This window comes from Xyrauchen texanus, chromosome 20 (assembly GCF_025860055.1).
Source record: "Xyrauchen texanus isolate HMW12.3.18 chromosome 20, RBS_HiC_50CHRs, whole genome shotgun sequence".
Classification (NCBI taxonomy): Eukaryota; Metazoa; Chordata; class Actinopteri; order Cypriniformes; family Catostomidae; genus Xyrauchen; species Xyrauchen texanus.
Genome location: NC_068295.1, coordinates 2,458,393 through 2,472,754, shown reverse-complemented (window position 1 = coordinate 2,472,754; position 14,362 = coordinate 2,458,393). Strand labels below are relative to the sequence as shown.

General features: G+C 37.6%; 1 protein-coding gene across 1 annotated transcript in view; it reads right to left on the bottom strand.

Annotated features, from left to right (window-relative positions):
* Window positions 1–14,362, bottom strand: part of LOC127660628 (lysosomal-trafficking regulator-like) — a 112,747-nt gene that overhangs the window by 80,723 nt on the left and 17,662 nt on the right. Inside the window, exons 3-5 of the mRNA XM_052150970.1 lie at window positions 13,145–13,236; window positions 4,715–4,901; window positions 992–1,082 (exon numbers count right to left, since the gene is read on the bottom strand). Of these exons, the coding sequence (XP_052006930.1) occupies window positions 992–1,082; window positions 4,715–4,901; window positions 13,145–13,236 (370 nt within the window). The remainder of the gene's footprint in view (window positions 1–991; window positions 1,083–4,714; window positions 4,902–13,144; window positions 13,237–14,362) is intronic.

The window sequence follows — 14,362 nt, the reverse complement described above, 5'->3', positions numbered from 1 at the left end:
CCATCTTAAATAGCTTTAAGCTGTTATACAATCTGGTTTCAAGTCATGGGGAACATGCAATTACAGGAACTAATAACCCAACAATGTGGAAGGCAGCTGCTAGAAAAGATTAGCATGCCTGCACTAAATACCTTAGGGTCAATGAACAGTCTTATCCTTTACCCTGGTTATCAACTGTATGTTGTATAATTCAAACCATCTCATGGTTTCGCTTGTTGCGCAGTTTGCTATTTAACAATTCATGGAGTCCTTGCAAGAATGCTACCATCAGATGCTTTATATACATTATCTTACAGAAAAATCTCAACTTTCTAACTGAAAACAATGGCATTGTATTATTGTATAATTTGGGATAAAAATAAATGCTTGAATGCACAAGACCATATAGCGAACTACTTATCCGGAGGTGAAAACCTACTGTCAAATACACGCAGAAACAAAAAGTTCTTCACACTCAATTTTCTGCCAAAATAAAAGCTAGATTTAAATGGATGTGTGAAATTGAAGAAATTATGATAATTATAATTTAAATATGTTGCTTGTTAATTGTTACATTTTATGTACTACTACTACTACTACTACTACACAACAACAACTATTAAAAACAATAATAATATATCAATAATAATTATATTACACATAGGCAATCTCACAAGCATGTTTTGTTGTACTGCACATACAGTACGTTTCTTTTACATATTTTATATATTTTTATTTTAAGTTTTTATTTATACTGTGATAATCTGTTGTGCATCATGTCATTGATAAAAAGAATGCATATTTATGTTACAAAAAATAAGTGTTCTATTTTATTCAACTAATGTTTTATTAATTAATTTGATACATTTGATGATAAAATTAAAAACTTAAACATACTATTCAGCACAACAACAAAAAAAAAAGAAGAAAAAAAAAAAAGATTTAATTAGGCCCTATATATGGGAAAGTATAGTCAGCTTTATAAATAAGCCACGTTTAGTATTACTCTCACCTGGGGCTTTCTCCTCCTGAACAGGAATCTTCCAGACAAGAGGTAGCAGAGACAACAAGAGTGTAAGCAGCTCTTCCCGACACGTCAACTCCTGAAGAAAACACGAGATCAAGAAGTCTGAATTTAAATGGAATTTGTCACCCTGCCCCTGCAAATCTAATCCATAATAGTCTCCTGGTGTTGATGACCACCCGGAAGCAGATTACTTCTAAGAAGTTTCTCACTTCTGCTACACAGTGCAAGCTAATTTCCAAAGCTGTGCAAGCAGTAAACCGACAATTACTGACAGCAATAACTGTGGTACATCCAAAGATATTCTTCCAAAAGACATTAGGTACGACCACACGCCTCTATATGCTGTCTACTCCCTGAGCAAGAGAGCATTCTTCACAAGTAGGTGAGAAAGCACTCTGACAAGTGTGAATTAAAAGCAAATACAGGGGGGGCTGCCTGCTGCGAGACCCCAGGTAAACAAGCATTTGGCAGCATAATCATAAGGTAATTAGAGAAGCTGTTAGGAGGGCCATTTTGACCAACCACTATGCAAACAAACAGGCGGGTGATGTTTCGAGTGATAGTTAAGAAGAGCAGAGTTCAGAGGAAAGACCTGTACATCGTGAGTAAGAGCCACTCCAGATCTGATACATTAGAACTCACACTTCAGAAAGAAAATGAAAGAGAGAATGAAAGCGAGATGCAGAAAGGTGTGGGGTTTAAAGAGAAACATTTGAGCGAATAAACCACTTGCCATTTACTCACCCTCATATTGTTACAGACCTACACTACTTTGTATTTCTGGGTGAACCAGCCGTCATCAACCACTGTATGCAGAATTCATGTGAGCACATGAGGCTGGACAGGGGGTCTATTCAGCTCTTTTATGACCGAGACATATCACCATGCTATTTCTGAACAATGTCAGCAATTTGGAAGGAATTTATTCCCTCCATAACAGACTCCAAACACTTCCTGATAGCTGACCAATTCTCAAGTGGAATAGTAGTTAGCATATACACTCACCTAAAGGATTATTAGGAACACATACTAATACTGTGTTTGACCCCCTTTCGGCTTCAGAACTGCCTTAATTCTACGTGGCATTGATTCAACAAGGTGCTGAAAGCATTCTTTAGAAATGTTGGCCCATATTGATAGGATAGCATCTTGCAGTTGATGGAGATTTGTGGGATGCACATCCAGGGCACGAAGCTCCCGTTCCACCACATCCCAAAGATGCTCTATTGGGTTGAGATCTGGTGACTGTGGGGGCCATTTTAGTACAGTGAACTCATTGTCATGTTCAAGAAACCAATTTGAAATGATTCGAGCTTTGTGACATGGTGCATTATCCTGCTGGAAGTAGCCATCAGAGGATGGGTACATGGTGGCCATAAAGGGATGGACATGGTCAGAAACAATGCTCAGGTAGGCCGTGGCATTTAAACGATGCCCAATTGGCACTAAGGGGCCTAAAGTGTGCCAAGAAAACATCCCCCACACCATTACACCACCACCACCAGCCTGCACAGTGGTAACAAGGCATGATGGATCCATGTTCTCATTCTGTTTACGCCAAATTCTGACTCTACCATCTGAATGTCTCAACAGAAATCGAGACTCATCAGACCAGGCAACATTTTTCCAGTCTTCAACTGTCCAATTTTGGTGAGCTCTTGCAAATTGTAGCCTCTTTTTCCTATTTGTAGTGGAGATGAGTGGTACCCGGTGGGGTCTTCTGCTGTTGTAGCCCATCTGCCTCAAGGTTGTGCGTGTTGTGGCTTCACAAATGCTTTGCTGCATACCTCGGTTGTAACGAGTGGTTATTTCAGGCAAAGTTGCTCTTCTATCAGCTTGAATCAGTCGGCCCATTCTCCTCTGACCTCTAGCATCAACAAGGCATTTTCAGCCCACAGGACTGCCGCATACTGGATGTTTTTCCCTTTTCACACCATTCTTTGTAAACCCTAGAAATGGTTGTGCGTGAAAATCCCAGTAACTGAGCAGATTGTGAAATACTCAGACCGGCCCGTCTGGCACCAACAACCATGCCACGCTCAAAATTGCTTAAATCACCTTTCTTTCCCATTCTGACATTCAGTTTGGAGTTCAGGAGATTGTCTTGACCAGGACCACACCCCTAAATGCATTGAAGCAACTGCCATGTGATTGGTTGATTAGATAATTGCATTAATGAGAAATTGAACAGGTGTTCCTAATAATCCTTTAGGTGAGTGTATTTTAGGCTTGTGATCAAATGCCTTTTTCACGCATTGATAATCTGAAGATTTTCCAGATGATTATCGATATTTATAGGATTTGTTTTCAGATATAAATTGAACTGCTCATTGCACAACATTCTTTGTATCCTCAGACATATTTCTAAACACATCTTTGGTAAAGTGTGATAGGCGGCATATATTAAAGTGGGTTACACAGCGCAAGCACCTGGCGGATGACATGGCGTGTTCTAAAATTAGAAACAACATACTGAAATGCCACGGAGCGCAATTCACACAGTTTTCCCATAAAATTATCAAAGGACAATGATTATTAACTCCAGTATAACTGGATGATATATTGTGTATAAGTATCTTTCATAGAGCCTACGCAATAGGTCAGTTTGCGCAGTTACATCAGTTTCACAAACCTGCAAACTAAAAGTAATTTAGTTAATTCTTGAAGTACAAAAACCTTTGTAATTTTGGACTGCCATCTCCTGTGCCGCTTCAGCTTATCCAGTGTGTGTGTGTGTGATACATGTTATATCACCCTCTTGCGGTCTCACAAAGCTATAGACCTTATTCACTCTAGCGCCATCTTTAATTTTGAACAGCAATAACAATGAGGCTGTGAGGGATAATTGCTCTTCAATGGGCTGAACTGAAGTTTAACGTGTTTTTGGGTCGTTCCGCAGACAAAACATTGATACAATATCTGTACAAGAACATTTAGTGTACAAAGAACTCCAGACAACTTCAGAGTTGTGGACAATCGTATGTGATCTAGGAGCTTTATACAGCTTTACAGCATTCGTGCCATTAAAGAGACTATAAGGTTATCCCTTACAGCCTCATTGTAGTGTGAATAAGGTCTATTACACCAAACTGTTAAACAGAGGCCAACTGAGTAAATTGGAAAGCATGCAAATTGGATTTAAATGACGGCTAATTTTAAAATATCAATCCTCAAAAATATATAGATAAAATATCATGCTGATCAATAATCGATATAGCAATATTTTATGACATCCCTAATATACTTGCTTAGTGGGACTGGGGTTGCTCGGGGTGGGATTTTTCTGCATTTGAGAAATATACTCCTGTCAAATGTTTCGAGCCACTTAAGTATTATTTGAAAATATGATATGAGGATATATAGTATTTTGAGTTTAAATAAGTTAGTAATCAACTTCCCTGATGAAAAGGAGAGCAGAAAAATAAATGTAGGATACAATATTAGTTAAACCATCATAATAAAATCATGAAGATACACAAAACAAGTCGCCTTGTACTAAAGTCATTCCAACAGCATGGTTGAGGACCGTTAGCTAACCGCGCAGAGAATTCTGGGCCGAGAACGGTTTATAATTGTGCCTTGCTAAACCGTGCTCAAATGGAAATGCTACTGTAACCATTCCATACCATGCACAGAACCATTCGGCCCAATGGTGGAAAAGAAGCTATACATTTTTATAGAATGTCTAATGAAGCTTCTCAGACTGACCTGGTCAATAACAGAGTCCAGGGTGCTGAGGAGCAGGAAGCCACGTCCGCGCACCAGGTACTCTCCCAACGCCACCATGTGAGTCTCCTCCTCGTCCTCCACCCGCTGGGCCACCGCACTACACAGCTGGTGCACATCCGTAAGGAACTCCCGTGCCAGTGTGTTACTGGCCCCACTCATGTCCGAGCTGTAAACCAAAGCATCAAGACATGTAAAATACACATTAGAACATCGTTATCACATTCTCACGCCTTAGCTCGCATTTCAGATTCATTACCAAGTTCCCTTTTTTGGTACAACTTCAATACAAACAAGAGTGAAACTGCTGGTTTCATGTTCTATAAATTATTTAGTTTATAAATATAAATCTGTTATCATGTTACAGTTACACTTCGGTACTGTTCCAAAACCTTGTGAAATGTTTTGGTATTACATCCTACAGAGTAAGCAATATTCTAAGGCATCATCCTAACTGAAATGGAAAATTACAGGTACAAGTTCTACATAGGCAGCAACTCTGTGCATCATACATTTATGCATTTGGCAGACCCTTTTATCCAAAGCGACTTACAGAGCCCTTATTACAGGGACAATCCCCCTGGAGCAACCTGGAGTTAAGTGCCTTGCTCAAGGACACAATGTTGGTGGCTGTGGGGCTAGAACCAGCATCCTTCTGATTACCAGTTATGTGCTTAGACCACTACACCACCACTCCACAATAAAAATTGCACTATAAGCCCAAGAGACACTGGACTCTATGGCTGAAACGAATAGTCAACATTATAGACAACAACAACTTTTTTTGTTGGTGAATAGTCTTTGATCTAGTTTACCTTAACACGAGATCATATGAAACTCTAATGATGATGCGCGTGAGGAGTTTTTCAGTTCCAGATGCACTCCAAACATTCTAAACAGCTTAAGGTGATGTAGATCGCAAAAGTATGAGGGAATAATACAAAAATATAAAACAAGTAAATACAGAATCAGTGCCGTTGTGAAATAAATTGGAGCTGGAGTTGGTGTTCCGCTGAAGCAAATCATGTCAGAGAGTCTTTAAAGAAAACACATTTAATCACTGACAGAGAAGCGCTGTCAGAGATTCTTTTATTTAATGAGATAACAACCTCCGCGGCTCTATCATAGGAGAGTATTACAACAGTACCGCCCATAGAATGTCAATGGGCGGTATGCAATTTCATGCTAAGCTTGTAGACTCATCTTGGTAGAAGGGCTCTAGCGATGTGCCGTGTGCATCAGTGTAATGACTCCAGGCGGACACATTACAAAGGTTCTGCCCTTCACACAAGTGTTTATACTGTATTAACGATAACCGCGTTAATCCCGATTAAGAAAAATTTACGTGTTAATCTTTTTTAATTAAATGCATGCGTTAATTCTGACAACTCTGTTAATAATACTAATATTATCTATCATTTAACGGAGCCTACATACATATCCTGAACCACATTCTCCATGCGTATAAAAGCAGCATGTCGCATTTAGCAAACACACATAATAATGTAAGTTAATGTTAGCTCATATTTCTATTCTTCTAATTCATTGCATACAGTCCATTTACACGATCAACTTCTTATAAATGTGCTGTCTTAGTTTATATTGCTGGTGCTTGACAGGGAATGGATTATACAATAGGATGCAGATGCTGCAATAACCAGAGAAGAACCTCCAAATTAAATTGCACTTTACCCAATTAGTGTTAGAGCTCTTAAAATAGAGCTCTTTACTTCAGCCTTTATTAAAGTTCAAATTATAAGGAAGCGGGTCGTATAAATAAGCACAAACTCCAAAGATGGCATTTCTCTGTGTGGTCCAAGCAACTATGAGTTGCATGAAGTGACCCACCCTCAGGTAGAGAGATTGAAACTTCTCCTGGCTGATATTCTTCCCTTGTGTGCATTAAACAAGATACATTTACCTGAGAAGCAGCATATAAGATATTGAGACTTACTTCCAGAGAATAAATCTTGAATGTAAGTATAGTTTGTCTTTACTGCACTGGCAGAAGTACAAACAAGTGAAACAATACACTTAAAAACAAAATAATGTACACTTATATTCAAGATGCATTCTCTGCATTCACTTTCTTTTTATAAAAAACATTTCCTGTAATTCAGTGAATGTCATTTAGAGTATAAAAAAAAAGGTTAATTCATCCCTCTTTATTGTTAGTAAGCATGTTTAATACAACCTTTTAACTCGAGGCACAAGCATAATTGTTTAAGAGCTAATGAATAATCATTGCAATAATCAACCGAATATTCAAGTAATCGTTCTAATAATTGTAAAATGAGTTGATTATCAAAATAATAATTAGTTCCAGCACTACTCCACAATGAAATTTCACCAATATTAAATACATACAGCACAACAAATTTTAAAGCGCTGCCATAAAATTTGGCTCAAAAAGATATCTTACAAGACAACATGAGCTCTACATTTTGGAACAGCCTTCCTATGATGCATTAAAATGCTGCCTATGTTGGCAGCTCACAACGTTTTGGAACAGAGCCTTTGAAACACACACACGCTCACTGACACTCACACATTCTTGACACTGATACACACACTGACACTCTCTCACACTCACACTCACTCTCACTCTCACAGACACTCACTCACTCACTCACACACACACTCACTCACACACACACTCACTCACACACACACTCACTCACTCACTCACTCACTCACTCACTCACACACGCACTCACACACGCACTCACACACGCACTCACACACGCACTCACACACGCACTCACTCACACACACACACACACACACACTCACTCACTCACACACTCACTCACTCACACACTCACTCACTCACACACTCACACACTCACACACTCACTCACACACTGACACTCTCTCACACACTGACACACACACACACACTGACACACACACAGACACTCTCACTCTCACTCACAGACACTCACTCACACTCACAGACACTCACTCTCACTCTCACTCTCACTCTCACTCACAGACACTCACAGACACACACACACACACACTGACACACACACAGACACTCACTCTCACTCTCACTCTCACTCACAGACACTCACAGACACTCACAGACACTCACAGACACTCACTCACACTCACACTCACAGACACTCACTCACACTCACTCACACTCACAGACACTCACAGACACTCACTCACAGACACTCACTCACAGACACTCACTCACAGACACTCACTCACACTCACAGACACTCACTCACACTCACAGACACTCACAGACACTCACTCACACTCACAGACACTCACTCACACTCACAGACACTCACAGACACTCACTCACACTCACAGACACTCACACTCACACTCACAGACACTCACTCACACTCACAGACACTCACTCACACTCACAGACACTCACACTCACACTCACAGACACTCACAGACACTCACTCACACTCACAGACACTCACTCACACTCACAGACACTCACAGACACTCACAGACACTCACAGACACTCACTCTCACTCACAGACACTCACTCACAGACACTCACTCACAGACACTCACTCACACTCACAGACACTCACTCACACTCACTCACACTCACTCACTCACAGACACTCACTCACACTCACAGACACTCACTCACACTCACAGACACTCACTCACACTCACAGACACTCACTCACACTCACAGACACTCACTCACACTCACAGACACTAACAGACACTCACACTCACAGACACACACACACACACAGACACACACAGACACACACACACACACTGACACACACACTGACAAACTTGTTTGAAGATCAATATAACACAATCTAACAAAAGATTGGTACATTTAGTGAGCACAGCCTATTTGATCCTGCCGGCTAAATAATGTTGATAATGCAGCTAACAATGAAAACTAGATCAGTGAAATTTGATTCATGGTATAAGCACAGACTATGGACTATGTGAGGCATGATGGGAACTGAACTACAGTGATGTTATGCAACAGGATTAGACGAGACAGGGAACAGTAGATTCTGTCATTGGACACTGACTCAGGCATGCAGTTATTCCATCCTCCGCATCAAACGCTGGACAGGATTTCACTCGTCTCACTTTACCAAACGACATTTAGGTAGAACAATCGCAGCAAGTGTATGAGAGCCCAAAATTGCATTTAACCACAATACTTTAAAGGCTCTAAGGGCAGATCTCCTAAAACCTGAAAGATATTTGGGTCGTATTTCACAACAATTTATAAAAAATTTATTCAAATAAAAATATATATTGCTATAATTAAAATAATATTTTGCTATTTTTATAGAACAATTAAGATTTTTTGCATTGTGACATTAGTTTCTTGACCGTCATGCACAAAATATAAACATTAGCCAATTTCAAGTCAATATGAAATACAGATTACAACCCATTTTACCACCATAATCTGATGTATTTTCAAGTGAAATAGAATATTACTTTAATAATTAATATTTCCCTCCAGGATTTTAATGCATCATGAAATGTGGGTGTTACACACCAGAATGTGGTTGGTGTTAAAAAAGGGACTTATGTCATCATCCGAAAAGTTATTTCAGAGGTGGAGCAAGTTACAACATTTTGATTAAAAGATACAAAAGATAAATATTTGTTTTGTTTGGAATAACGTGCACTGATTAATAGTTTAAATCAAATTTTGATATGGTTTATAATTTTTTGGGTTTGCGATATATCGAGGCAAATCTCGACATTTCAAAATTTCCAACACTGTTTTCTGTCCATGTTATAATAAATAAAACAACTCATTAAAAATTATAATCCATCTATCACTTGATTTTACGGTTTACAAACTGTGTACATTCTCAAAAGTGCTTGAATTTAGCTTTTACCGGAATATCTGGAAAATCACCTTAAAAATAGACAGTTTCTTCCGTGTAATGTGTGTCCATCAAATATGAAATCCATGCACTCGACTTTTATTAAATAATGTGAATTAAAATCTTTGTTCTTTTCAGTCAAATAAACAAGTAAAATAAATATATAATTTCTCATAAGACATAGCACAAATATGATAAAAAAGACTGGTTTCTCGTTAAGTCTCTAAGATACATGTTGAACTCTTAAAGTGACAGTAAACCTTTTAGCGCTTGTAATACAAACAAATGTTAACTCAAATGTTATTATTTGTAAATTGTAAAAAAATAAATAAATCAAACATCGACAGTTCATAGTATTATTATATAAACAATTTCAGGATATAATATAAATTGATAGAATGTAAAATATTAATATTAACATTTTTAAAAAGTTAAAATGTGATTATAATTATGATGAGAAAAAAGTATTAAAAAAACAAAATATACACTTTAACATAAATTTTCAGGACCGGTTCAGTTCTATTGCTTGTTCTGCACCTGATCAGCCTGAATGTAGCCCACTATGTTTTTAAAGGTTTATTAGTTTGTGATCTTTTCTTGCAGAGAAAGGTATATGAAAAACTCAAATTATATACACACTTTGAGCATTTATATTTTGTATTAAACCACTGTATTTTGATGAGAAATGCATTTTGTTAAAAAAAATAAACATTTTCTGTCATATTACATCATTTAAGTGTTATTATATCAAATGTGAACCTCGTATTGTATATTGAAACTAATTGTGAGATAACCATATCGTCCCATCCCTAATGTCAAGTTTAAATTATATGTAACGCTTTGCAAAAAGGTTGTATTCATTAACATTAGTTAACTACATCATTTAACATGAACATTGTTAAAAAAGAATAACAATCAACCAATATGAATACATTTAGTAAAATAATATTGTTTACTACTAGTTTGTGTTTTACTAATTTGTGATTTACTGCATTTACTAATTTTAACAAATACAACCTTATTGTTAAGTGTTATAAATTTTATTTATACAGCATGGAAGTATTAGTTTATAAGAGTTGCTCTTTTTTTCTTGTGATTTAGAAATTTGGGGTAAGATTCACTCTAAAAATATGTCATAGATACCTCACTTTCTTTGGTGCATTAAACACTAACCGTACTAACAAATGCAAAGAAGATAACATGTTATTTAACATACATGTTTCATTATACAGAGCTCAAGGCACACTATTTTTAGCACATATTTTCAAGCGTCCACATTAACTGAAACAAAAACACACAGCACTTCAACTACACAAACAATAAACACACCACAACCTCTGCATAAAAGACACGCCTCTTCAGCATCTATATTACCCAGAAACATACGTTATTCTGACTGACCTACCTAGTATAACCAGCCCGCAGAGGAACACAAAATCAGCTCCATCATACAGTACTTAAGAGTTTAAGCTCTGTTTTCCACTCATGGTTGTAGTACACCATCTCTGCTTAGCCTGCATCTGCATGCCTCCACGCTTCACTAATGACTGAATTTTCTGTCCTGTGCCGTAAATTCCATTAAATCGGAATTTCAAATGGAAGCTTTCCACATTTTGGGTTGATCAGGGCATCACATGAAAGCATGTGATGTCACATGGCCACAGAGGGCAGGATGGGAAGAAAACCTCCGGTCAAGCCTCGGGTGATTTGGAGTAGTAGACTTTGTAGTAAAACTCAGAATGTGAACATGCTTTACGATTGTAAACAATTGCTTTAAAAAAACATTTTCACTTCTCCAATCTATGTACATTGTAAAAACAGCCACATCATAACTTTACCACCTCTTTTCTTTAATTGATTCAGATTTTTCCCGATGCTGAAACATATGTGGGAATAAATTCTGTTTTTGAAAATACCCTTGTCATATCATATATTAGATTAGGTTTAATTGATTTTCAAAAGATAAATATGCAGAAAGTTGGTGAATAAATCAGCAGTGCAGAACACAATCACTCATGAGCTTATGAGTGAACTCGTTAGGTCAAACTTCATGAATGATTAAGCTTGTGATTCTCATAAAATCAGTCAAGAAGATATCTGGGTCATATCCCAAAAATCAAAGGAAACAAGTAAATTCTATTTTGATGTCTTTACACTGTCATTATTTTATGACAATTAAGTACAGTTACTTTTCAACCATATTTAGCCATTAATGAAAAGTGCTGATACCTGAAACGGATTTAGTGTTGTGGAAAGTATGTGGTGAAAGTGAAACGTCCCAGCAGACACTTCATCATCTAGTTAAACAGTTATTAAACACATAAAATGTGAAGCAAGCAAACAAACTGGATCAGAGATAACAGATCCCACCTGCCCTAAAAAGCCTCGCCATCCGTCTAAAAACAAGGATAAACATTGGAGATGCCTTTGTTAGATGGAGACAGCTTAAAGCCCAGAAAAGTTTTAAAAGGGTCGAAAGGTCTCATATGGAATAATCATGTGCTATGGCTGAGGACTAATGCATCAGATGGGCTTCAACCAAGAACTGCTCGTGATCATAAGATAAAGATTAGGAGCTGAGAAAACTCACTTAATTGAGTTCATGGCATTGAGCCACTGGCCTCACAAAGAAAGTCTTTCTATTACTTGGCTTAAACTATCAGGTTCACTTAACACAATGATAATTAGCATGAATTCTCAGTGCTGGTTGCTATGATTCGGAGTTAATCTAAAAACAAGGTTCAATTAACTGAATAAATAATCAGATACATTTAACACAAAATACAGAACTGTGTGATTGTACGTGAAATACCTGAAATAGAGAGGAGGATATAGCTGCAGGCATTGCTCCAAACCAGCATTAAAGATATAGTTAGCCCCTTATCTAACTCTTTCCTAACCTTAACGGTGAGTGGAGGAGACACCCCTTTTAAAGTTGGTTCAACCCCTTTTACAGAACCCACACCCCCTTTCTGGAGATTCCACCCGCATTTGGATGTCTCCGGCCTGCAACTATACCTACGGTACTTGGAAATAGATGGTAAGAGTAAATATTTATATTTGGTGTATTGTGATTCAGTGTTCACTTTTCTATTTTTCATGTGCTACTCCAGCCACTTTATTTTCTCTGTCCGTCGGAAATGTTTTCAGCTATAAAAAATTACAATCGTGTTGAGATCAGATCACCAACAGAATACTACTCAATTTATCTTGATAATCACAGAATTAATCAATCATATTAATTGAATAGCATGACATCGACAACTGAGAACAATGGCGTAGATTTCAGAGGTGGAGAAAGTTTTTACAAAAATGTAAACTGGGGGTGGACAGAAGCGATAGAGGTCATTGTGGAGTGTTTGTTGACAGTGAGGTTGAAGGACTTGGTCAGTTAGAGAGGAAGAGTATGTTTTAAGTGCTACAAAGAGAGAAGTGTACTGACCGAGGGATTTTAAGGCCGGCTCTTAAACGCAAACACTGTCAACTAAAACTTCCTCTTTAGACACTTGTATTTATACAGTCGTGTATATGAGCATAAAGAAGAAAAGGGTTTACCAGAACTTGAGCGCATCCTTCACTCGCAGGTCACTGAGGTGTCGTACACAGTGAAACAGACACAGAAAACTCTCCAAGCACTTCAGACTGACCTGAAATCACAGGAAAACAATTTAATAAGCTGCTGTAATGACAGAGATTACACTGATGAGCAAGATTTTGTTCAGCACAAACCTTGGCACCACTATATTGTAGCTGGCCTGATAATTTTTTCATAATGCCCTATGTACAGTATCTATGCTTAATTGTTTAGAAAATTAACATATTCTTATTTTTAAAGAGCAAGGAAAATATTTTAAATATGTCCAATTTAATTGCATTCAATTTCTAGTGCGTGCTAGTAGGCACGTTGTGTTTTTTTCCACCAGTCGTGATCAATAAATTGTTCAGTCTTTCCCTCCATGCAGTTGAGCAGCGAGCAGTAAAAACAGCCAAAGACTTCTCTGTTCGTCCTGCCAGGCTTCCATTTACTGGAACTGACACAGAATAATCACATTACACACAACGACTTCCACTCACATGAGCGAGTGAGCAACAGGCCAAATGCAGAAAATATACTATAGCTGCTGGTAATAGTACATCTGTATGACTGTGGCTGTGTCCTGACTCTCAGACTGAAAGAAATAGTTTGTAGTGAAGTAAATACAGCACAAAAGATTAAAGGAATATACAAGTTAAGATCAATCGACAGCATTTGTGGCATAATATTGATTACACAAAAATGTATTTTGACTCCCTCCTTTTCTTTTAAAAAAAGAAAAGAAAAAAAAAATCAAGGTTACAATGAGACACTTATAATAGAAGTCAATGGGGTCAATCCGTAAACGTTAAAATACCGCCTCAAAAGTGTAGCCACAAGATGTAAACAATATGTGCGTTATCATGATTTTACTGTGATAAAATCCAGTTACTAACCGCATCTGTGTAAAGTTAGACAATTTTACCACTTCGTTGCCATGATGATGTAATGTCAACAAACCCCAAAACTTTTTTTTTCAGATTATGAAGATTAAGTTAACAGCAAAATGTATGCAAGTTCTTTTATAAAATTATAAGCTTCACATTTCTGCCTTTAAAAACTCCAAAAATTGGCCCCATTCACTTCCATTATAAGTGTCTCACTGGAACACACTTACAACATTTTGTGGTAATCAACAATCACAAATGCTGTCAACAGAGTTTAACTTGTACTGAACCCACAATATTCCTTTAAATACT